Source organism: Mizuhopecten yessoensis, unplaced genomic scaffold (genome assembly GCF_002113885.1).
Source record: "Mizuhopecten yessoensis strain PY_sf001 unplaced genomic scaffold, ASM211388v2 scaffold10937, whole genome shotgun sequence".
NCBI classification, from domain to species: Eukaryota; Metazoa; Mollusca; class Bivalvia; order Pectinida; family Pectinidae; genus Mizuhopecten; species Mizuhopecten yessoensis.
This window is the reverse complement of record NW_018408796.1, coordinates 455,097-482,267: the sequence shown is the minus strand read 5'-3', so window position 1 is coordinate 482,267 and position 27,171 is coordinate 455,097. Positions and strand designations below refer to the sequence as shown.

The window sequence follows — 27,171 nt, the reverse complement described above, 5'->3', positions numbered from 1 at the left end:
TGAGTCACAGCTTGGAGGCAGTTGAGATCCCCACCCCATAACCATACATTAAATTGCTGGGCATGACAAATCTAATACAGATGTGCTACAAGGATTGGCCTTGGGGTCTGGCTTATTTCCTTGGATCTCATTTGGAGAATATTTTGCCATGATTGCTTAGATAATCAGGTGAGTGATACAGGCCCTCTGGGCTCTTGTTTAGTCACAAACTTCAATTTGATTATTATCGCCTTTCATGATAAGATGATAAACATTTTAGAGAGTTTTTAGGAAAAAATTAATGTTTAATAATGCATTTCAACAGTGACTGCATGATGTGCTATGCCGTTGCAATAATACACAAAGATTGCCGTGTCTGTAGTGTGCTGGAGTTCTGTGTGTTATTTAATGTATTGACATGTCACTTCCAGATCTTAACTAATGTATTAAAATAACACACGAAGAGGCGGAGGAGTCCAACATCTTGACGGTTCTGGTTGGTAGATGTCTCGGTGGATGAATCCTACATGATAAATGCTACATCTTTTTAAAGTATTGAAAATGTATATCGGTGCTCCAGTGAATAATCCTTATTCCTCCTGTATCATTAAGATTGACCTTTCATGATTTCTATGTCATTTGTTTTCATTTCATGTTCCATATTTTTAATGTGGTTTAGTCATACAGTTTGCACTTATTCCAAATATTAGCTCGGCTGGCACTAAGTGCCCATGAGTTTTTAGTATGGTGTAGCATTCTCCAATAATTATTTCCTTCAAATGGCTTCTCAAGAAATGAAAAACCTAGAATTATGACAGCTTTTTTTTGCGTAAAGAAATAAGCTTGACTAACCTGCGACTTCAAAATTAACCCTCACTGTTCAGTGGTTAAGATGATCTAATCTGGAAATAAGTATGCTTAGCTTACATGTGGGCCTCTTATATATATTTCAGAAACTTTGAAATTTAAACATAAAGTATCGATCAAATATAACTAAATGTCTTTGTATAGTGAAAAATGTGTTGGGACAACAGAACATCATCATAAAATTCAATGTTAATATACAATTGTATAGTGTCAAATGATTGGGGTAATACTATAACAGTTTCAATCTTTGCCAGTTTGATCATACATAAAACTCAAATTTTAATTGGTGATCATTTCATGTGTTCAATGAAAATACAATGAATGTTTTGCAACATTACATGGTGGAATTTGAGATTGGGTTGAATGTAATTGATATTTTTGCAATTCATTAACTAGGTAAAGTTTGGATTCTGACTTGTAATCTAATATCATGTCAGAGAAACAATTCAGTTTGATTGTTGAAGTGATAATGTTCTCTGCTAAATTAAAAGCAGGAGTGATATGGAAGCACATTATTTACCTCAGAGCCTAGTTGTTGGATGTCTGTCCATTATATATGTTGACAGATATATGTCACCAGTCCTTGTTCTTGGCATGTTTCACAAATTTATTGAAAGTGAACAAAACATTTTTGGCTAAGAATTTAAGGTATTGTCTGAAAATAATATTTGCTTTTATGGACTTTTACATTTCATGAAGTGTGAAATATGTCATGAAGTTTGAAATAATTTGTTCTGTTTTCCAGTTATGAAGCTACCTGTATACTGAACATTATAACAGTCCTCTGTATTCATGTATAACACATTCTTTAGATAAGTTCTTGACTGCCAATGTTTTATAGCCCGTAAATTATGTAATAAATTATTGAATACCGATACCTTTTGTATTTTTTTATTGAATCATTTATGTAAAGGTACATATACAGTAGGGTACTACTACCAGGTTCATCTTCACAATTTTAGCTCATCAGGTAGGAAATGCTTATGAGGTTATGGTACGCGCCAAATGATAATAAACCAGTAGCTACCTAAACATTATGAACAACTTTTCAAGATTCATGGATATACATTTATATTGATTCAGATTTGAAGTGTTCATATTTTTGTGTTATAATTTGTTCAATTCTGCTAAAAACTGCATCAGGAAATATTTGTATTCGTGTACAATTTCGGCAGAATTGTTGAGTATGGAGAGGATTCTTAGTTCAGAAGTAAACCTTATCATTGAAAAAATACATCACAGCCATAGTACAGTATGAATTTTAGTATGCAGTATTAGTACATGTATATGTTTTAGTAAATGAGCAAGTTTGAACCCTTTTATTCTGCCCCGCGGCAACCTGGCCCCAGTTGCTCAAAGAGTGGTTAGACCTCTGGTTAAAAGTCTATCAACAGTTGAGCAACTTGGGCCTGAAGGTTCAACCACTTATCTGCAATGTAGCTTGGAAGTAGATGGCATTTAAAATAAGAAAATCCATAGTCCCCCCCCACACACACCTGTAATGATTTCTACAGGTGTCACTTATGTCAGGAAGCATACAGTGAGGCCATAGTGACCTACTTCTTGGACTTTGCCATCCCAAGATGTCCTTGTACACCAGATCAGACGGAAGGACGGATGGAGTGCAAACATGTAGTCCCCCCTGGGCCAATATGACACCTTGGACCCTGCTCCTCAGTGCCGAGAAATGGTCAACCCTTTCGTTCATATTAATTTTTATCCACAAAGCCTTGGGATGCTAGAACCAAAATTTGGTTGAATTCTGCTTAGTAGTTTGGAAGATGTCATTTAAAGCAAATCTGCCAATTTGACATCTTTTTACCTAGCACTTCAGCCCCCAGGAGGGTTATATTTGTGTAACCTTTGATCCCCATGGGCTAAGCATGCTATCACTTGGTTGAAATCTGGCAAATCTGCCCTATAGTTTGAAGATGTCATTTAAAGCAAATCTGCCTATTTGACCAATCTCCTTAGCCCCTGTATTTGTATAAATTTGGTTCCTGTGACCTCACGATGATAGCAGTAAGATTTGGTTCAATTTCAGTTCTGCTCATTAGTTTGGGAAGAAAATGTCCTTTAAAGCAAATCAGCTAATCTGACTCCCCTATTACTGGGCTCCTCAGCCCCCACGAGGGGCTGACAACAGGTGATGAATGAACAACGGACACAACACCACCACCACATAATCTCACCCTATAAGTACAAAGTAATGCATACCAGGGGAATTTATGATTAAATGTATGAACTTTTATGACCATTTTTATCCAATATCTTTATTCACATTGTTTACTGGAACAGTGTCTACCTATTGCATGCAGATGCACTTATTGCAAATGTGTGCAGTAATCAAATGATAATACATGAGAATTGATCAATACATTTGAATCAAAATTCTAGTAAAATGGTTGAGGCTGGAATAACAAGCACCACATCTTTCTGTCACAATCCTGTGCCTATAACACTGTACAATAAGTCTCAACATAGCCTGGTTAACCATTTTGAGTTCATCCATTACACACTGTACAGCAGGTAACAACATAGCCAGGCTCACCATCTTGTGTTCTGTCCATTACACACTGTACAACAGGTCTCAACACTGCCAGGCTCACTATCTTGTGTTCTGTCTATAACACACTGTACAACAGGTCTCAATACAGTCTGGATCACTATTTTGTGTTCTGTCCATTATACACTGTACAATAGGTATCAACACAGCCTGGCTCATCATCTTGTGTTCTGTCTATAACACACTGTACAACAGGTCTCAAGATAGCCTGGCTCCCTATCTTGTGTTCTGTCTATAACACACTGTACATTTAGTATCAACACAGCCTGGCTCACTATCTTGTGTTCTGTCTATAACACAATGTACATTACGTATCAACACAGCCTGGCTCACTATCTTGTGTTCTGTCCATAACACACTGTACATTACGTATCAACACAGCCAGGCTCACTATCTTGTGTTCTGTCTATAACACACTGTACATTACGTATCAACACAGCCTGGCTCACTATCTTGTGTTCTGTCTATAACAGGCTGTACAACAGATAACAACACAGCCTGCCTCACCATCTTGTGTTCTGTCTTATAACGCCGTACAAGTTACCGACTATATCAACATAGCCTGGCTCATCATCTTGTGTTCTACACAATGTCAAGTAATCTTGTTTCCAATAATGACCCCCAAGGCAATGATTGCTGAAAAATAAAAACAAAAGGTACAAAATTGACTTAACAAACTATTTATCAATGGTCCTGTTTTACCTGGACTGAACAACCCACTATTGAAATTTTATGTACACATTTTATATTTACTAGGCACTGTCTTCATTTCAACAGACACTGCCATACCATTTGCAAGGGCTGCCTGTCATCACAGTGTTCCCACACAACGACCATCACAGAAGACCCTAAGAACTATCATACCCATTCAATGACCATAATACACTGACATGTGGTCTTAAATATCGCCATCATACACAGCACAAAAACCCTAACACAAGGTCATCAAACATATTTTCATAACCAGGCAACCACCACTGAAACACGGGTTTCAAAACCACTATATCAGGGGAGTTCTCAAACTATTATCATACACTAGGTAATACAAAAACACTGGGTCCTTAAAACTACCATAACACAGGGTCCTCAAAACAATTGTCATACACAGAGTAAAGATTACGGTAATACACGGGTTCCTCAAAACCATCAGTACACAGGGTCCTTAAAACTACCATAATTTGGGGGGTCCTCAAAACAAATGTCATACACAGCGTCCTCAAAACCATCAGTACACAGCGTCTTCACAACCACCATTATGCAGGGTCCTCAAAACCACTATCATACACAGGGTAATAACAATAATTCCAGGTCCTCAAAAACCCAAACATACATAAGGTTTTAAAAACCACCAGTACATAGGGTCCTCAATACCACTATCATACACAGGGTACTAACAATAATTCCAGGTCCTCAAAAACCCAAACATACATAAGGTTTTAAAAACCACCAGTACATAGGGTCCTCAATACCACTATCATACCCAGGGTAAATCCCATAACACAGGGTCCTCAAACCACTATCATACACAGGGTAAATAACATTACACAGGGTCCTCAAACCAATATCATACACGGGTAAATACCATAACACAGGGACCTCAAACCACTATCATACACAGGGTAAATACCATTACACAGGGTCCTCAAACCACTATCATACACGGGTAAATACCATAACACAGGGTCTTCAAATCACCATTACACAGGGTCATCAAAATCACCATTACACAGGGTCCTCAAACCACTATCATACACAGGGTAAATACCATTACACAGGGTCCTCAAACCACCATTACACAGGGTAAATACCATTACACAGGGTCATCAAAATCACCATTACACAGGGTAAATACCATTACACAGGGTCCTCAAACCACTATCATACACAGGGTAAATACCATAACACAGGGTCCTCAAACCACCATTACACAGGGTCATCAAACCACTATCATACACAGGGTAAATACCAGTACACAGGGTCATCAAAACCACTATCATACACAGGGTAAATACCATAACACAGGGTCATCAAAACCACCAGTAGACAGGGTCATCAAAACACTTTTACACAGGGTCATCAAAACACTTTTACACAGGGTCATCAAATCACTTTTACACAGGGACCTCAAAAACACTTTAACATAGAGTCTTCGAAACCACCATTACACAGGGTCATCAAAACACTTTTACACAGGGTCATCAAAACACTTTTACACAGGGACCTCAAAAACACTTTAACATAGAGTCTTCGAAACCACCATTACGCAGGGTCATCAAAACCACCATTACACAGGGTCATCAAAACCACTATCATACACAGGATAAATACCATAACACAGGGTCATCAAAACCACAATTACACAGGGTCATCAAAACACTTTTACACAGGGACCTCAAAAACACTTTAACATAGAGTCTTCGAAACCACCATTATGCAGGGTCATCAAAACCACCATAACACAGGGTCATCAAAACCACTATCATACACAGGGTCATCAAAACCACTATCATACACAGGGTAAATACCATTACACAGGGTCATCAAATCACCATTACACAGGGTCATCAAAACCACTATCATACACACGGTCATCAAAACCACTATCATACACAGGCTAAATACCATAACACAGGGCCCTCAAATCACCATTACACAGGGTCATCAAAACCAATATCATACACAGGGTAAATACCATAACACAGGGTCCCCAAATCACCATTACACAGGGTCATCAAAATCACCATTACACAGGGTAAATACCATTACACAGGGCCATCAAATCACCATTACACAGGGTCATCAAAATCACCATAAGGGTCCTCAAAACCACTATCATACACAGGGTAAATCCCATAACACAGGGTCCTCAAATCACCATTACACAGGGTCATCAAAATCACCATAACATAGGGTCATCAAAACACTTTTACACAGGGACCTCAAAAACACTTTAACATAGAGTCTTCGAAACCACCATTACGCAGGGTCATAAAAACCCCATAACACAGGGTCATCAAAACCACTATCATACACTAGGTAATGACCATAATACAACTATACAAATATTATTTTTTAATACATATATTTATTACACTTATACAGTACCTTTGGTTCTATGTGGTGGTTATCTTCATCATTATAGTCAAGATGAAACTTCCCTTGTGGTCTGGAATCTGTAGTAAGGTATTAATGAAAACTTTGATATTGAATGTTTTACAGAGAAATGAGTATTTTATTCAGCTTTATAACACATTTGCCCATTTGCCATCCTTCACAGTTCTGCTATTGATAAACTTAATTACATGTTTTAGCTTTTAATTCTTTGTTTAAATGTTTAAACACCGTTAGTTGTACCAATGCTGTCAGAGTTTGTGACTTTATCACATGTAGAGAAAAAAGTAGTATATATATATATAATTATATATTACAACAAATATGAAATAAGTTCTATCAATTTGTATTAATCACTCTTGTTGACCTTGATGACAGCTTTATAAGGGGTCGTAAAAAACTGGGGTACACGTAGAAAACCCACTTGTCAGTCCTATACCTTGTCCTGTCTGAACAATGTCTACACCAAACCTCAAGCATCAACATAACTACAGTATTGTACTAAATGCAGGGAATGTGAATTCTATGAAATGGTTTGTTTACATTGAGCTAACTTGTTTTATATACTCTAACTTACCCCTTGTTTACAACATGAGAACATGTTGGATATATTTACCTGATCCTCCTTGTTTACACCATCAGAACATGTTGGGTATATTTACATGATCCTCCTTGTTTACACCATCAGAACATGTTGGATATATTTACCTGATCCTCCTTGTTAACACCATGAGAACATGTTGGATATATTTACCTGATCCTCCTTGTTTTGTATCTATTTCTACCAATTGTGCATCATGATAGAAATTTAGGACAACACCTTCCTACAACAAATAAATAAAAATAAAAAATAGCAATTGCTAAATTCAATTATAAATTGGCAACTCGTGTCTACCAACACTTCTTCATAATAAACCAACTAACAGTGACCATTACTGACAGGAAAATCAGGCATATGATATATAGAGAATAATACATGCCTTTTTCCATATCACACCCAGTATCACCCCGAGACTGCAATAGCAGCCCGAGGGCTGATATTGGTCGAGGGTTGATACTGGGTGTGATATGGAAAAAGGCATGTTTTATTCTGTTTATTACATACTTACTAATAAAAACTACTATCTTATGCTTTATTTTTATTTTTGAAATATTGAAAAACATTTTTTTTTCCAAAAGGGGTGTGATATGGGTTTTGCGGGCTGACACAGGTTTTGGGGTGTGATACGGCGAGGGCTGATATGGGTAAGAGCAATTGTGTCGTATCGCATATACAAACCCCCCGTATTTATTAGTAAGTATGTAATAAATACATGTATCATGAGTGCATTTTGTTTCAGGAATTAACATTATTATTCACACATTTGATATTTAATCTGTGTATCAAGTCTGAGTGCTCTTTAATAAAAAAAAAACCAAAGAGTACTGTGGGGCGGAACAAAATACGCCCGTCGAATGCCATATAGTGTTATATACTTTCTTACAATGAAATAAGATCTGCATCATTCTAAGAGTGGTTAGCTGATATGCTATAAAAAACTGTAGGAGAAAATCTTCAGACAAAAAATCTAATGAACAAAAGCAATAAATTTTGCAAAAATCGTGGAATCAAAATTCTTTTAAGGGAGACACAACTTCATATCATGATTTTAAAATATACCAAGTTTCAAAGAGATCTGTTGAAAAATGTATGAGGAGATCTCCGGACAAAATTCAAATACTGAAATGAACAAAGGGCAATATCTTTTGGAAAAATTGTCGAATCAAAATTCTTTTAAGGGAGACACAACTTCATATCATGTATACCAATTTTCAAATACTGAAATGAACAAAGGGCAATAACTTTTGAAAAAATTGTTGAATCAAAATTCTTTTAAGGGAGACACAACTTGATATCATGATTATAATGTATACCAAGTATCAAATAGATCGATCGAAAAATGTAGGAGAGAACTGCTGTACAAACAAAGTTTACGCCAGACAGACGGACGGACAACGCCATACCATAATACTACCGTCAAATTTGACGGTCGTATACAAAACAATCCCATAGGAGTCATTGTATATACTGCCTGATTTCATGTAAGTTTAATATTTTATCTTCTTCTTCCTTCTCTTTTGGATTGAGTCATGCAGACAGTAAATGGACCTTGAGATAACTTTTGATCAAAACTGCTGTAAACGACATTGTTTTTTCAAAGTGAGGCTCTTTTTGACCTATTATAGTAATTGTACATAGTAATGGATGTGTAAACCAGAGCACAGGAGGAATGGAACATTATAATCCCATCACAGGGGGAATGGAACATTATAATCCCATCACAGGAGAAATGGAACATTATACACCCATCACAGGAGGAATGGAACATTATACACCCATCACATGCAACTGGGCATCCACGTGCACTATGATCTAAAACTGTTTTGGATGCAGTTTTTGTAATAAAAAATATTAAAACATTTAAATGTTACAAGAAAAAAATAGAAATGCATTTGTAAAATATTATTCATGAAAATAAAGTAATTGTACAATGTGTTTAAATGGGAAACATATATTTTAACCACATTTCTGCCCAAATTGTCTTAGAATGTTGGCAAAAGGAGAAAACCCTACAATACACAGTTGAATAACAAATCCTTAAGAAATTATAATAAATCATGAAATTATATAGTAGCAAGAGGTTCAGAGGGCCTGTATCGCACACCTGGATATTGAAGCAGTCATAGCAAAATGTTAAATAAACATTATACTGTATTACAAATATTTCCAAATATTGGCTCTGTCTCTCAGCAACACTGTTACCTTATTGGGTCCCATTCTCCTGTCCCCATTGGGATAGGCGCATGGTTTCTACAACATTATATCATGTTGGGCCTAATATATCAAATTAGATTAAGATAAAGCTTTAGGATAAAGTAGGTTAAGGTATTTTTCAATCGCAAACTATGTTGGGCTCCATCTAAGGAAGCTACTTGTCAAATAGCACGACTCCATGCCTTTCACTTCTTCAAAAGATGCTGTTTGCAGTTTGTGACCTTAAAAGTAGGTTGAGGTAATTTTCAATAGCAAACTTTGGTGGGCTCCATCTTTGACAGTTACCAGCCAAATATTATAATTCTATGCCTTTAGATTATTCAGAAGAAGCCATTTGAAATGTTTGACGTATTTGGCTCCTGTGACCTTGAAAGTAGGTTGAGGTCATTTTCATTCGCAAACATTGTTGGGCTCAATCCCAAAAAGCACACAGCCAAATAATACGATTCTATGCATTTCGATTATTCAAAAAAAGTCGTTTGAAGTGTTTGACATATTTGACCTCTGTGACCTTGATAGTAGGTCAAGGTCATTTTCATTCTCAAACTTTGTTGGGCTCCATCCCAAGAAGCCACCAGCCAAATATTAAGATTCTGTACCTTTCAGTTCTTCAGAAGAAGTCATTTAAAGTGTTTGACCCCTGTGACCTTGATAGTAGGTCAAGGTCATTTCCATTCTCAAACTTTGTCTGGCTCTATCCAAAAAAACTACCAGCCAAATATTAAGATTCTATACCTTTCAGTTCTTCTTCAGAAGTTGTTTATAAGTGTTACACATATTTGACCCCTGTGACCTTGAAAGTAAGTTGAGGTCATTTTCATTCCCAAACTTTGTTAGGCTCTATCCCAAGAGGCTACCAGCCACAATTTAAGATTCTATACTTTTCAGTTTTTCAGAAGAAGTCATTTGAAGTATTTGACACTTTTGACCCCTGTGACCTTAAAAGTAGATCAAGGTCATTTTCGTTCTCAAATTTTGTTGGGCTCTTACTAACGAAGCTACCAGACACATATTACCATTCTATACCATTCAGTTCTTCATAAGAAGTCATTATAAGTATTTGACATTTTTTACCCCTGTGACCTTGAAAGTTTGTTGGGCTCTTACCAACGAAGCTATCACCCAAATATCCTGACTCTAGGCCTGTCCATTCTTCAGAAGAAGTCGTTTAAAGGAAAAGTTGACAGACGAAGGCTGAGATGCCGGCGGATGGACGCTGATGGACAGACAGATGACAGACGCTGCACCATGGCATCAGCTCACTAGCCCTTGGAGCAGGTGATTTAACAAAATAGCAGATTAGATAATAGGGACTTTGTAACACATACCTTGTAGTTAGACACCTCTGGTGTGTAGCTGTCAGAAAGTTCCAAGACCTGGAGAGAATAAATTAAAATATTTATGAAAATGAGATTGGTGACCTATATTTACAGGACATGTGAGTAATTACTTTGTTGTTGACCTATATTTACAGGACATGAGTTTGATTACCTTGTTAGTGACTTATATCTAGGGAGCATGTGAGTAATTACAATGTTGGTGACCTATATTTATAGGACATGTGAGTAATTGCTTTGTTAGTGACTTATATCTAGGGAGCATGTGGGTATTTTCAATGATTGTGACCTATATTTATAGGACATGTGAGTAATTACTTTGTTGTTGACCTAGATTTACAGGACATGAGTTTGATTACCTTGTTAGTGACTTATATCTAGGAGCATGTGAGTAATTACAATGTTGGTGACCTATATTTACAGGACATGTTAGTAATTACTTTGTTAGTGACTTATATATATGGAACATGTGAGTAATTACAATGTTGGTGACCTGTATTTACAGGACATGTGAGTAATTATTTTGTTAGTGACTTATATATATGGAACATGTGAGTAATTACAATGTTGGTGACCTATATTTATAGGACATGTGTGTAATTACTTTGTTAGTGACTTATATCTAGGGAACATGTGAGTAATTACAATGTTGGTGACCTGTATTTACAGGACATGTGAGTAATTATTTTGTTAGTGACTTATATATATGGAACATGTGAGTAATTACAATGTTGGTGACCTATATTTATAGGTCATGTGAGTAATTACTTTGTTAGTGGCTTATATCTAGGGAGCATGTGAGTAATTACAATGTTGGTGACCTGTATTTACAGGACATGTGAGTAATTATTTTGTTAGTGACTTATATATATGGAACATGTGAGTAATTACAATGTTGGTGACCTATATTTATAGGTCATGTGAGTAATTACTTTGTTAGTGACTTATATCTAGGGAAAATGTGAGTAATTACAATGTTGGTGACCTGTATTTACAGGACATGTGAGTAATTACTTTGTTGTTGACCTAGATTTACAGGACATGAGTTTGATTACCTTGTTAGTGACTTATATCTAGGAGCATGTGAGTAATTACAATGTTGGTGACCTGTATTTACAGGACATGTGAGTAATTATTTTGTTAGTGACTTATATATATGGAACATGTGAGTAATTACAATGTTGGTGACCTATATTTATAGGACATGTGTGTAATTACTTTGTTAGTGACTTATATATATGGAACATGTGAGTAATTACAATGTTGGTGACCTATATTTACAGGACATGTTAGTAATTACTTTGTTAGTGACTTATATCTAGGGAAAATGTGAGTAATTACAATGTTGGTGACCTATATTTACAGGACATGTGTGTGATTACTTTGTAGGTGACCTATATTTCCAGGACATGTGTGTGATTACTTTGTAGGTAACCTATATTCCCAGGACATGTGTGTGATTACTTTGTAGGTGACCTATATTCCCAGGACATGTGAGTGATTACTTTGTAGGTGACCTATAGTTACAGGACATGTGAGTGATTACTTTGTAGGTGACCTATATTTACAGGCCATGGGGGTGATTAATTTGTAGGTGACCTATATTCACAGGACATGTGAGTGATTACTTTGTAGGTGACCTATATTCACAGGACATGTGAGTGATAACTTTGTAGGTGACGTATATTTACAGGACATGTGAGTAATTACAATGTTGGTGACCTATATTTACAGGACATGTGAGTGATTACTTTGATGTTGACTTATATTTACAGGACATGTGAGTGATTACAATGTTGGTGACCTATATTTACAGGACATGTGTGTGATTACTTTGTAGGTGACCTATATTTCCAGGACATGTGAGTGATTACTTTGTAGGTGACCTATATTTACAGGACATGTGAGTAATTACAATGTTGGTGACCTATATTTACAGGACATGTGAGTAATTACAATGTTGGTGACCTATATTTACAGGACATGTGAGTGATTACTTTGATGTTGACTTATATTTACAGGACATGTGAGTGATTACAATGTTGGTGACCTATATTTACAGGACATGTGAGTAATTACAATGTTGGTGACCTATATTTACAGGACATGTGTGTGATTACTTTGTAGGTGACCTATATTTACAGGATATGCGAGCGATTACAATGTTGGTGACCTATATTCACAGGACATGTGAGTGATAACTTTGTAGGTGACGTATATTTACAGGACATGTGTGTGATTACTTTGTAGGTGACCTATATTTCCAGGACATGTGAGTGATTACTTTGTAGGTGACCTATATTCACAGGACATGTGTTCGATTACTTTGTAGGTGACCTATATTTACAGGATATGCGAGTGATTACAATGTTGGTGACCTATATTCACAGGACATGTGAGTGATTACTTTGTTGATGACCTATATTTACAGGACATGTGAGTGATTACTTTGATGTTGACTTATATTTACAGGACATGTGAGTGATTACAATGTTGGTGACCTATATTTACAGGACATGTGAGTGATTACTTTGTTGTTGACCTATATTTACAGGACATGTGAGTGATTACTTTGATGTTGACCTATATTTACAGGATATGCGAGTGATTACAATGTTGGTGACCTATATTCACAAGACATGTGAGTAATTACAATGTTGGTGACCTATATTTACAGGACATGTGAGTAATTACAATGTTGGTAACCTATATTTACAGGACATATGTGTGATTACTTTGTAGGTGACCTATATTTACAGGACATGTATATGATTACCTTTTTTCTGGACCTTTATTTACAGGACATGCCAATGATTACCTTGTAAGCAATTTTGTCGCCCTGCCGTGGTGTGCCCTGTAGCGGAGGGAACTTTGTGTAGTCTTGTGCAGGAGATGGAATAACTGGCTTTGAGAAAGCAGGTCTTGGCTCGTCTAGACAGACTGATTCCTGGACTGGCTTCTGTACAGCAGTGGGCTGGTCATTCTGACAGAAAACATGCAAAGTTAACACAGAAAAACATTATCAAATCTAAATCACAACATCCTCCAATTTCTGTCTACAACTCTTCATCTTTCAGAATTAATGTCTTCAAAAATGCAACTTTGTTACATTTAGTTCTTTCAAGAAAAATTACTTTAAAGTCCTTAAGGTGGATTTATGGAAAAGACAGAATAAAACTTAAGTAAATATATAATGACTGATGTGTAAATGAGAGATTATCTAGCCATCAATTGTTTATGAATTAATCCACAGCAACAGCTACTATACCATGCAAAGGAATTATATCAATGAAATGTGTCCAGCTGCAAATGACTTTGATGATTCAAATCAATTTATTGATGTAAATCTTATTTCATTTTCAATATAAGTCTTTTTTCTATGAATTACAGTTAGCTATCATGAATATTGTAAAAGGTTGAAAAAAAGGGATCCCAGAGCTTGGCAGCCATCTACATTTCAGTCTCAAGATTAAACATACACATTCATTGACTAACAGGAAACTACAAATGTACTTGAAAAGTTGAGAGAGATCTTTCAAGAACTTTCTGTGAAATAGTAATAGCAAAATGTAAGTCAAAATCCAAGATTCCTGCCTAGCGTTTTACCCCTATACATGTACAACTTAGGACCATGGGGAATCTAATTATAACATGATGCCCAGAGGGCCTGTATCACTCACCTGCCCCCATTGGGTCCATAATCACCGTTTACACAAAATTGAGTCCCCTTGTCCCAAGGATGCTCCAGACTAAATGAGGATAAAATCCTTTAATCCCTACAGTAGAAGAAGGATTTTAAAGGTTTTACCTCTATTTTCCCTATTCAGCCTTGCCCCTTTGCCCCCAGGGGGGTCACACCCACCGTTTATACAATATTGGTTCCCACTCACCCAAGGATGCTTCAGACTAAATATAAGAATTTTCTATATTTCCCCTGATAGGTATGGAAGTTATACTTTCATTCCTACCGAAGAAGGATTTTGAAGAACTTGCTGTATTTCCCCTATTAGGCCCCGCCCCTCATGCTCTTAGGGGGGCAGATCCACTATTATACAAAATTGGTTTTCCTTCACCTTATAATTGTGAAAACAAAAAACAAAGGCTTACAATCACTTTTATACATTTAAGCAAGCAATGTGCACATAATTGAACAAATAAAAGGGTGGTATTTACATGACATCTTTGCAAGGATTCTAAAATGCAGACGTGAAGAGGTGAGTTTGGATGTCCAGGGTATTTGACTCTCTAATAGCAGATGGTAAGCTATTCCACAACGTAGCCGAAAACCCTCCCAAAGCATCAGTTTTCGTAGGTCACAGTATGAGATTTTGGGACACAATAAAGATTCTGACTCCGACCGCAGTGATCGTGACGGCTGATACAGGGTAACAAGCTCCTGAAGGTACTGAGGAGCTGTTCCATTCAGTGCCTTGTATGTGTACACCAGAATTTTGCATTGCGACCTGTATCGTACAGGTAACCAATGCAACGAATAAAGCACAAGTGTGATGTGCTCTCTCTTTCGAGTACGAGTAACTAGCCGTGCTGCAGTGTTCTGGACCCTCTGCAGACGACTAGTTAGTTTGTTGGATATACCACAGAGCAGGGCGTTACCATAATCGAACCGAGAGGTAACAAGTGAATGCACTGAAATCTTGCATGCATCTGCAGTTATAAACTGCCGAATACAGCCGATGTTCCTGATCTGGTAGTAACAGGATTTGGCAATAGCATTCACTTGTTTCTCCATGTTTAGTGAACTATCAGAGTATACCTCTAGGTTTTTAACAGCTAGAACAGTCTCAATAGTTCTGGCACCAACCTTGAGCTGGAGAGCCATTGTTTGCTATCACTTTGGGGAAAAGACGATTAATTCCGTCTTTTCCTGATTAAGCTTAAGCGTGTTGGCGTTCTTCCAGATAATGATATCTGTCAGACAAGCTTCCAGACTTTCTGAGACTGTATTCCAACTGTCCTGTGGTTTGATGACCATGTAAATTTGTGTGAACATTCCTGCAGAAGAAGAAGGATTTTAAAGAATTTTCAATATTTTTTACCTATTGGGCCCACCCCTTAGGCCCCTGGGGGACCAGACCAACGGTTGATACAAAATTGGTTCCCCTTCACCCAAAGATGCTGCAGATCAAATATGGAACAAATCCTTTCATTCCTACAGAAGAAGAAGAAGAATTTTAAAGAATTTGCTATGTTTCCCCTATTGGGCCCTGCCCCTGGGGGGCCAGACCCATGGTTTATACAAAATTGGTTTCTCTTCACCCAAGGATGCTTCAGACCAAATATGGAACAAATCCTTTCATTCCTACAGAATAATAAGGATTTAAAAAAAAATATGCTATATTTCCCCTATAGGGCCCCCTCCCTCAGCCCCAGGGGACCAGACCAACGGTTGATACAAAATTGGTTTCCCTTCACCCAAGGATGCTTCAGACCAAATATGGAACAAATCCTTTCATTCCTACAGAAGAAGAAGAATTTTCAAGAATTTGCAATGTTTCCCCTATTGAACCCTGCCCCTCAGCCCCCAGGGGCGCCAGACCCATGGTTTATAAAAAAAAATTGTTCCCCTTCCCCCAAGGATGCTTCTGACCAAATTTTGTCAAAATCTGCTTAGTCGTTCATAACAAGTAGCGATTTTTAGGAAAAGTTGACAGACGACGGACGCCGCGCCATGGCATAAGCTCACTGGTCCTTTGGACAAGGTGAGCTAAAAATGGAGAGAAATAGAAGTCAAGTGTTTCTTGAGAAAAAAAAATTAACAGCCCAAAGGTGTAAACATCCAACTTGGCCACCATCTTATTGGTCTGATCAGTCTCAAAACATAACACACAAAGGGGAACCTACATATTGAATTCGGGAAGATCTAGTCGGAGGTTCTTGATAATAGGTAGTTATAACAAAGTTAAACTTTCAAAAACGAAAGATGGCTGCTAGGTGACCATTTTGTTTTCTGGTCAGTCTCAAAAATTTAAAGGTAAAAGTAAGGAGCAAGGGGAACCTACATATGGAATTTGAGAAAGGTCTGTCATGCACTTCTTGAGAAATTGCAATAACAAATTGAACTGTCACAATCCAAGGTTTCAGCCAGACAGCCACCCTGTTCTTCTGTTCAGTTTCAAAATGAACATGCACAACTAAGGATCAAGTGAAAACAGTAACTAAATATGAAGTTTGATAAAAATGTGTACAGTACTTCTTAAGAAGTAGCGATAACAAGAATTGTCTGAAGACTACAGAAAGACTACAGATGAGAGGCAATTTGAAGAGTCCCCCATTGAATGATGGAAGAATAAAAAACAAACAAAATCTAAAAACCTACCCTACAGTTACCCACTATTATTTTTATACACAGAATACTCACAGTGATTATGATAGACTTGTTGGTGAGACTGGTGTTGAGTTGTAGCTCTTTGGACAGCTCCTTCCCCTGGGAGGCATTGAAGTACCTTTTCTGTCTTTGCCTGGTGTACACTGGTACACCATTAGCCAGTGCTGATAGCTTTAGCTGTACACTTGACATACCAGTGTCATCCTGTTCTTCCCCAATGAGAGGCTGTTGAAGTTTTACAATCTTGTGAGGAGGTCTTTTAGTAGATGGTTCCTGTACATTCTGGTATGGAGCTTTGTTAGTTGCCAGTTCCTGTACAGTCTCATTTAGAGGCTGGGTAGTTGGCAAATGTCTATCAAGTATGTCTGAATTATCTGTCACACTTTTGTATTCTCGTTCAACTTTCTCTAACAATTTTTGCTTTGCTTCTTGTAATGATTTCATCTGCTCTCCGCCGTCTGTCTTTGTGCCCTCCTTCACAGTCCAAGATTCTTGAGCAGGGAGTGTATCCTCCTCAGGCTCAGACTCATCAAACACTTTATGGTTGTTCTTCCTACCATAAATATCAATAGATGTTTTGAATGGTTTAGCATGAAATGGCTTCTGTATTTTGTTGTCAGAATACTTTTTCTTTTTGTTGTTTGGTTCACCTGCTTCTACTTCCATGTTTATTTTATGTTGTCTCTTTCTTCGTCTCCTACGCTTTTTTACACCTTTTTCCTCCTCATCACCCTCCTGCATTTTCTCATCCTTCCACACTCCATCCTTTTCCATTCCCTTACCTAATGATTCATGTCTGTTTTTGTTAGCAGAAGGCACTGACTTTGTAACACCGACTTCAGTTTCTACAGAATAATTAAGTGGCACAGTATTTGTTATTACTGTAGAGATAGAAGGTTTTTGTTGTTGTAATGGAGTTAATGATTCTATTTCGCTCTTTTTGTTGAAATTCCACACAGGACTTTCTGTTTTTCTTTTCTTCTTTTTAGGATTTTTCTTATTCTTTTTTGAAAACAAGGTATTCACTGACAGCTGACTTCCTTGTGTTTCATCAATTTGAATGTTTTTCTTTTTCTGTTTTCTCAGAGTTTTCTTCAGTTTACATTTGTAAGCTGTTTTCTCACATTTATCAAATTTTCTTTTCTTTTTTCTATTTTTAATTTTGTCTTGTGTGCTGGCAGTAAGCTCAATTTCCTCCATTTCATCTTTGCTATATAAATCAGCTGATTCGGCCCTTTTCTTTTCCTTCCTGACTGTACCTGGTAGGCTTTCCTTCTTGCTTATCTTTTTAGATTTGTCTTGGGTGCTGGGAGTAAGTTTATTTTCTTCTGTTTCATGGTAGTTATCTAAATCTGCAGATACAGTCCTTTTCCTCTGAGTTGTTAGAGACAGACATGATGGGCTTTCCTTATGGCTACTTTCACTACAAGTAAGACAATTTCAATTACAATATAGAACACATGCATATGTTTGAGGAATGTATGCCCGCAATCTTCTAGTATGCTCCAATGTTATACTCAATGGTATATAAAATATGTAATTTAAAAGAAGTGAAATACAGAATAAAAAAAATTAAGAAGTAGGTTTTAATTGTGGCTTCATTTATTTTTTTTAGTTCATTAAAGCACATACAGGAACAATGGTAAAAAAAACAATTTCTACATGTTATGCTGTTTTCAGTGTAGTAGGTTTTAATTGGACATAGAATTAAGGCTGCCTTCTAGCTATGGGCTTGAGGGAATTTCCCAGTGGTAAAGCGTCTGACTAGGAACCTGGAGATCAAGGGTTGGTGGCCCTCCCTGTGGTGACAGGGAGTTAGAACCTGGGTTGTGGTGTTCCAGGGCGAACACATTTAAAAAGGGGGGAGTAGTGTGGCAGGTTTTAATTGTACATATGATTAAGGTCCCCTTCTAGCTTTGAGTTAGAGGGAATTTACCTTTAGCTCAGAGGTAGAGGTGCTAGGAACCCGGAGATCGAGGGTTCAATCCCCGGTGGAAGCACACTATTCTCTCTCCTGTTACATCAGTATTGATCATGACAAGTCAATGGTTATATATTTAGCTTTATAGAAGGATTTACTTAATTGTTTCACCTGTCAGTACTAACATCTTAGTAGATATATATCATTGGTTATGCTTAAAAAATGGTCCACAAAACATTTTACAATTTGGGAGATATTACGATAGCATTTAGGTCCAGTACACTCTGCCGATTGAGCTATATAGCTGTAAAGACCTATAATAGCTCTATCGACGTATCTGAAATAGGTCTTTGGAGCTATTTTCATGTGATTTTCTTTTTGAAGGAAAACAAAACAAAGTGGCTTTTAAAAGAAGATTTTATCATTAGGTTGATAACAAAAGACATTAAATATAAGTATTCTTTTTAAAACATTATACTTTTTGTAGTCAACAATACCATAAACCTTATCGTTTTATGCGACTTTGCTATGATTTAATGAAAATTGAAATGTGAGAAATTATAGCTCAATACAGCTATAATTTATAGGTGAATATAGCTTTATAGGTCTTTATAGCTATACAGTATAGCTCAATCGGCAGTGTGTACTGGACCTGACTTTGTGTCCTCAAGTCTAGCAGGGCTCGCTGAACCCTTGGACATCAAAACTGATGTTTATAACGGTGCCCAACAATTTGATACTTATCACATTCATTTAAGACACCTTCAATTTTCTATTAATTCAACATTTTATGTTGACTGAAAAATAAATTGTACCTGACAACCACGCGGTCATTATCCCGCAAAATAACTGTTCTTTCCGATTTTGGTAAAACGCAACCATCTAGTGACATCACTAATGGGGTAGTGTTTCCAAAATATCTCTGTCTGATCTCATTTTCTAAATCTTTGATGGTATACATAGATTCATTATTAACTAATAGCCATGTTGGGTCCTTGTGTGCATTTTCGAAGAAAACGCGTATGCGAACGTGTTTTTCCATGGTGGCTGACATATTGGAAATTGGAAGAAAGTGTCTAATACAGAAGAGTTCCAAAATATTAAAGTTACGACCAGTCTTTTCCCCTTATTTTTGAATTAATCTAAAATTTACGAAAATATAAGGTAAAATTTAAAAAGAAATTGTGTACCACACCATTTTCATTTCTGTTATCATTTTAGACACAAAGACTATGGATAAGTAATTTTATTTATCATTTCCGGTCTAGTAGGGTTATTTCCCTTAGCAATGTTGTGCAAGCCACATGTCAGCTGGCATCATTTTGAATAGATATACTATTTGAAGCACTTCTATTTGTCAGAAAAAGTAATGCTTATGGTGAGTTGGGGTTTGTATAGGTCAGTAGGCAAATACAGTTTGTATGTACGCTTAACACATGCACTTGTAACCACTGGCCGACTATAACGTTAGGCTATCTGTAATCTCTTATTCACAACCCCTAACCTGATGTTTTTCATAAAAAGATACCATCCACTTTTTATTTCTTCTACAAATTGGTATTTATGGCACGTGGTTTTATGAATAGAATGTGAAATACTATCAGGGTCATGTAGGCCCTTGAGCAGGTGTTACTGTACCCTAAATTGGACACTGGTATTTTAGCCAATATTGGGGGAATACACGATCAATATCATCAGAAAAGTATACATAGTTCAAATATTTTAGAGTTAAAGGGAGTTCTGATTAAATTTCTCCTCCAAACTAGTGTTAGTTGATATAATATACTTTTGATAATGATATCCAAATAAATAGCGTTGCAACGCACGTAAATAAAAAAAGTTTTGTTTTGGTAAATATTCTTACCTTTAAATGTCCATGTAACGCCAAAAAAGCTTATATACAATTAAATGGTCGTAAAAGTTTATCACTCAATGAAAACTGCATACATGAAAATCATTTTTTTAATCGGACGGAGAAGAGGAGATAGTCAGTTGTTTTGGACTAGCATAATATGACTGGACTCGGACAATCTCTCTCTCTATGTAAACATGAGGTGGAATTGCACGTCCAGACAGGGGTTCAAATCCAGGACCCTCCAAACTCTAGGCAGACTCTCTACCAATTGAGATACCTGGTTGCAGACAATCGACCCAGTCCAGTTCCGCTACATTCCTCCCTCCTTTTTCTTAGTGTTCGCCGACGAAGACACAAACATTCACAACCAAAGGTTCGGGTATCCTTTTGAAAAGCTTATACCTAATGCTTGAAACAAGGGTTGGTCACAGGCACCACTGTAACAGGAGATAAACAAATTCACAGCCAGACCAGGGTTCAAACTCTGGACCCTCCAAACTCTGGACAGGCGCTCTACCAATTGAGCAATCTGGTCGCTGATGATAGACCAAGTCAAGTTCCGCTACATATATAGATATACTAAGTGCTTGACCATCAACACATTGATCTTAGGTTTCTTATTTGTTTAATATCTTAAGTCGCTCCTGAAATAAGTGCAAAAACAATTGATCTGTACTTTTGGCTGTGTTAACCCTGTACCAGATTCCCTATAAGCACAGGAAGATGCCTATTTGGTTTGTGTGAAATAGATAGTTTGCAGTAAAAAAAAAAAAAGGATTATCATTTTTCTTTTTAAACATGATGGCAGTTGCTTAGAGTACAAGTGATATTGATTTTTCTTCATTTTCTTTTAATCAACCTCATTTATATTGATGGCCTTTACTTGTTTGCTATAATTAATAAAGCTTTTTTTTCAGCGGCTGTTAAAATATCCTTCATGTGATTGAGATGTAACTAATCATGTCTTCGGAGGTTCAAATACCACAAGTACAAAAGATATTGAAAAACTACAAAAAGGTGAGGAAATATCTATAACTTACCTTTTTAACTGTTGCACTGGAGTTAAATCTAATTCATCCAAGAAGTTAGTTCAGGGATGGGTGAGAGGGGAGGCTTATCAGCAGTTTTAATAAAGGAGGGTTCAGCTATCAACATGTCCAAAAAAGTCATCTTTTCAGATGTATCTTATGACAGGCAGTGGTCGAACTTTTGTTTAGTCAACAGTAGACAGACAAGAGTCGGACTCTGTACAACAGTAGACAGACAAGAGTCGGACTCTGTACAACAGTAGACAGACAAGAGTCGGACTCTTTACAACAGTAGACAGACAAGAGTCGGACTCTGTACCAAGGTTCTACATTACAAAATAACTAAACATTGTCATTATCACTAAAACTTGGATGTGTACATCAGATAAAATTGTAATGATGACTGATCTTTTTCAGGGTTTAAGACAAGAATATGATGTCTTCTTGAGCAGATTAGGAAGTCCTAATATTTCGGTAAGTAACATATCAAAGATTATGTTATTTGTCCTCTCTATCAGTTTTATTGTTACACAGAATATCAAAGGGTTTTATGTAATATGAAATTTCTAATGTGATGCTTTTTTTGTTTTTTCATTTTGAAAAAGTGATGCATCCAGTAAATTAAGATGATATATATAAAAGCTGTCTTCAGAAATTATTTGAAATTATACTGTATTACTGTTTAATTTTTTTCACGTTTCCTTATGTGGCCAACTAGCTTAAGAATGATATATATAATTATGTTTTATTTTTTTTATTTCAAGTCTGCACAGCTAAAGGTGTATATTCAGTCTTTGAGGGATTGTATCACATTCCTGGATAAGGACTATGAAATCCTTGTTGGAGTTCTGTTGGTAAGGATTTTTGAGCCGATAAACATTTAACGTTACTCATATTTGCCAACCTGTGAAGTTCCCAATGTGGGTTATGACCCCACCCCCCAGTGAAAATTCTGTGGGTGTGTTAGTGTCCAAAAACACTTATTAGTTCACCTGATCCGAAGCTTTACGCCATACCGCAGCGTCCTTCGTCCGTTTGTCAACTTTTCCTTTAAAACGCTACTAGTCATGAACAACTTGGCAGATTTTGACCAAATTTGGTCAGAAGCATCCTTGGGGGAAGGGGAACACATTTTGGATAAATGGTGTGTCTGGCCTCCCTGTGGGCTGAAGGGGAAATATAGCAAATTCTTTAAAATCCTTCTTCTTCTGTAGGAATGAAAGGATTTGTTCCATATTTCATCTGAAGCATCCTTGGGTGAAGGGGAACCAATTTTGTTGGTCTGAAGGGTCTGGCCCCACATGGGCCTGAGGGGCAGGCCCAATAGGGGAAATTCTTTAAAATCCTTCTTCTTCTGTAGGAATGAAAGGATTTGGTCTGAAGCATTCTTGGGTGAAGGGGAACCAATTTTGTATAAAACATAGGTCTGGCCCCCCCCCCAGGGGCCTGAGGGCAGAGAGGCAGGCCCAATAGGGGAAACAGAGGTAAAACCTATAAAATCCTTCTTCTACCATAGGGATTAAGGGATTTAGTCTGGAGCATCCTTGGGCCAAGGGGACTCAATTTTGTATAAGCAGTGGGTGTGGTCTCCCAATGGGCAGAAGGTCAGGGGCAATTGGGCTATATTGATTTAAGCCACTTCTTCTCTGGAACTAAGAGATGGATATCCACCATATTTGACTGGAAGCATCTCTCGGTAGTGGAGATCCAAATTGTACAAATGGTTGAGCTGACCCCCTAGAGGGCTGAGGGGCGGGGCCAAAAGGGGTCAATTTGGCTATATTGCTAAAAAAGACTTTTGTAGAATTATGCCATGGATATCGATCATATTTTGTCAGAAGCATTCATGGGAGGCAGGGATTCAAAATTGTACAAATTGTGGGGCTGACCCTCCTGTGCAAAGGGGTGGGGCCAAAAAAAGTTTATTACTTGGAAATGGTTGAGATCATCATGGTATAACCATATATACAATTGTTGAGTATAAAGAGAAGCATGCACATTTGCTCCCAGGATGGCCTAGGGTCTGGCCCCACCCTTTAAGACATAGTCCCTGGGTCATAACTTTGAAACGGTTGAGATCCTCACCCCAGAACTATATATACAAATGCTTGGCATAAAGAGACAAAAGTAGTCATGGTATTAGAATAGACCCTGGGGTCTGACCGAACCCCTAGGGACCTAGTTTCTTAGTCACAGCTTGGAAACAGTTGATATCCCCACCCTATAACCATGCATATATGCAATTGCTGAGTACAAAGAGATGAATGCACATCTGCATCCAGGATGGCCTTGGGGTCTGCCCCACCCTTGGAGACTTAACCCCTGGGTCATAACTTCAAAATAATTAAGATCCCCACCCTAAAACTATATAACCAATTGTTCGGCATAAAGAGACGAATGCAGTCATGATATTATAATTGATCCTGGGGTCTGGCCACAACCCTAGGGATCTAGTTTATGAGTCACAGCTTGGAAACAGTTAAGATCCCCATCCCATAACCATACATTAAATTGCTGGGCATGACAAATCTAATACAGACATACTACAAGAATTGGGATTGGGGTCTGGCATATTCCCTTGGATCTCATTTGGAGAATATTTTGCCATGATTGCTTAGATATATCCAGGTGAGCGATACAGGCCCTCTGGGCCTCTTGTATCCTTATTTAGTCTGGAACATCCTTGGACCAAGGGGACTCAATTTTGTATAAACGGTGGGTATGACCCCCCCTAGGGGCATAGGGGTGGGGCTGTTTGAAGTTTGTTCTGGCTATATCTCAATGCAAGTACTGGATGGATCTTTCTGAAATACAGCACCTTCCATGGAGTGCTATATCTTTACTTCATACCAATTATTTTAAACATATTCAGGTGCCCTCTGGGCCTCTTGTTTGACAAAATCCATGGCACATCTATAAATAATTATTCATATATTTAATTTTTTCATACAGTTTTGTAAAATACAAGATGTATATACAATGTATCAGTGTAAAATGTTCAATAATTTAAAAATTAAAATACATTAATTGCTTATATGTGAAAATTCATCACCAAATAAATCAATATGAACAAGAATTTTCAACGGGAGGGGGATGGGATTAAACATGTATTATTTTTTTATCATAAACTTCTCTGAATGCAGAATATTAAAAAGTGATATTTAAATGACCTAAGATTTAATTTCTTAAGCTAAATTTTATTCTAATAATAAGCACGGTGGCACCAGAGAGCTATTGTATTTTATTTTAATTGTTTGTCGTGTCCCTAGACCCCTAGTTGGATTAGAGAAATATATGTAATGGAATCATTAAGCTAATGGCACTTATGTTATTATAGAAAGTAGATTGGACGAGGAGGGAGCCTGCTGTGGTTCTGGAATATCAGACCCTTTTACACAACCTAGTGTCTGCACACACATACTATCTGCGTGCAGGTCTACGCATGCTTGTCAAACACTTTCTGCCAAGTAAGTGACAAAATACATCAGAAAAATGTGCAAAATACTAATGAATATAATTAGAATGATATAATTAAATAATTAAAATGCCAGGTAAAGTTTTGATTCTATCAAATTTATGAAAATAATTTAAAATCATTCAATATCAGTTCTATAGATTACTTCTTACCACTCGTCATACAACATTGTTAATGGGGTTTTCTTCAATTATTTTTTTAGAAATTCCAGAGAGTTCCAAGAATTCACTATCGGAGAGTGTAGTTTTGGACAGTCAACAGCTTCAGGAACATGAGACAAGCTTTATCAATGTACACTTGGTGATAAAAGCCATCTCTGACATTGTACCAATGTAAGTTCAGGCTGAACTATACGTAAAGCTTTACAAAACAAACACATTTCAATAGTTACTGGCTTTGATTAATTTTCAGTTCTTATAAAGCCAAAGATCCTAATGACAGAATTAGTAAAATATTTGATAAACATCTTGTCATCTCAACACACTTTCAATCAACATGTGTAAACTCATCACTATAAGTAATCGATCTTATACCCCATAGACTTATCAAACATTGACGTGTGATTCCTATTCCCAACAGACATCAATGTCTAATCCATACCTCTACCTTACATGGACATCTGACCCATGCACACACCTTACATGTATCGGAGGTCTGTAAAATGTGATACTAAACCAGTGTTGTTACTCACTGTAGGAGCCCAATGGTCCTGATGCCTCTCCTTAGTGATTACTTCCCTTACATGACCAAGGACACATACCTACAGGAGTGCTATGTCAAGAATCTACTTCAGATCACCCATTACATGCCCAATCAGCGACAGGCCATATTAGAACTTATCGTGGACCGAATGCTGAAACTAGATGTGAGTATCAAGTTGGAGGAATTCGTTCTACAAAAATATCATTTCAGAAATCATGAATCATGAGACAAAAAGCTTTATGAGAAGAGAAATCCATAAATATATATAACATTTTCTCAAAGGAACTGCACATTGACCATCATGGCCACTTTTGTACATCATTTGTAAGGTTTAACCAGAGATAAGAGTATCTTTGTTGTATTGGTCATGTTTATTGTCATGAAAATTAGTGATAACTTGAATTGTATATTGTATTGCATTGATTCTGTGTTAAAAATAGTTATTTTGTTTTATATATGAATGGGCTTTAATCTATATCAAGTGTTCCATCATATAATTTTCATTGTTATTGGATGCCTTTTTCAAAATATATCATACACAGCCACTCACCAAGGCTATTGTATACATACGTTTAAGATCAATGACAAATTATTATACAAAGTCACTCTTTAAATCTGTGATATTGAACATTTACGCTGTTTGTCCCTATAGTACGTATCATGGGCTACACAAACTTTCTTCGCTGCAGGTACGGTCACCCAAACATGAGATTGCAGAGGCCGAGGAAAATACAGAAGATAACGACATCATCTTTGATATGGTAACTAATACGGCAGCAAGTATATGATATATATTATTATACAATACTGATTTTTTTGTCTGTTTTTATGTTAAATATTCAAACTCAAAACATAATATCAAAGTCTGACGTGAAAGCAATGTTATATACAGCCACATACTGTGAGATCATTGACTTGGTGGACGATGACTTTAGAGTTGTGTAACAAGTTGAGGTGCAGATGTAGTTATTTTTCTCTCACTTTGATATCCTTGACACCATGTACTGTAATATAAATTTGGAATTAAGTAATTCGTTTTGTCTTTTATTGGTAGCTGAGACTATCGGTATCATTCTCATACTAGAAGTCCAACAGTCATTTAACTTCATATTATGGATAAATCTCGAGGAGTACAAAAATTAGGGATCACAAAAAAAAGACTTACAGCT

The 27,171-nt window shown here is 36.9% G+C and overlaps 2 protein-coding genes across 3 annotated transcripts in view; one reads left to right on the top strand and one right to left on the bottom strand.

Annotated features, from left to right (window-relative positions):
• Window positions 1-1,254: 1,254 nt before the first annotated feature.
• LOC110463850 (coilin-like) lies at window positions 1,255-20,002 on the bottom strand. Its single transcript, XM_021518744.1, has 7 exons — window positions 19,758-20,002; window positions 17,055-18,444; window positions 13,494-13,658; window positions 10,667-10,714; window positions 7,278-7,347; window positions 6,518-6,585; window positions 1,255-4,048 (listed from the first exon to the last, which is right to left on the bottom strand). Exons 1-7 carry the CDS (start codon window positions 19,994-19,996, stop codon window positions 3,995-3,997), a joined length of 2,034 nt encoding a protein of 677 aa, XP_021374419.1. The 5' UTR covers window positions 19,997-20,002; the 3' UTR covers window positions 1,255-3,994.
• Window positions 20,003-20,224: 222 nt separating this feature from the next.
• LOC110463852 (RNA polymerase I-specific transcription initiation factor RRN3-like) overlaps window positions 20,225-27,171 on the top strand; it is a 19,844-nt gene continuing 12,897 nt past the window's right edge. Inside the window, exons 1-8 of one of the 2 annotated variants that reach the window (XM_021518749.1) lie at window positions 20,225-20,320; window positions 21,715-21,814; window positions 22,243-22,299; window positions 22,590-22,679; window positions 25,163-25,292; window positions 25,503-25,632; window positions 25,997-26,165; window positions 26,692-26,763. In XM_021518749.1, the coding sequence (XP_021374424.1) occupies window positions 21,758-21,814; window positions 22,243-22,299; window positions 22,590-22,679; window positions 25,163-25,292; window positions 25,503-25,632; window positions 25,997-26,165; window positions 26,692-26,763 (705 nt within the window). In that variant the 5' untranslated portion in view covers window positions 20,225-20,320; window positions 21,715-21,757. The remainder of the gene's footprint in view (window positions 20,321-21,714; window positions 21,815-22,242; window positions 22,300-22,589; window positions 22,680-25,162; window positions 25,293-25,502; window positions 25,633-25,996; window positions 26,166-26,691; window positions 26,764-27,171) is intronic. The other variant, XM_021518750.1, reaches the window with a different exon arrangement.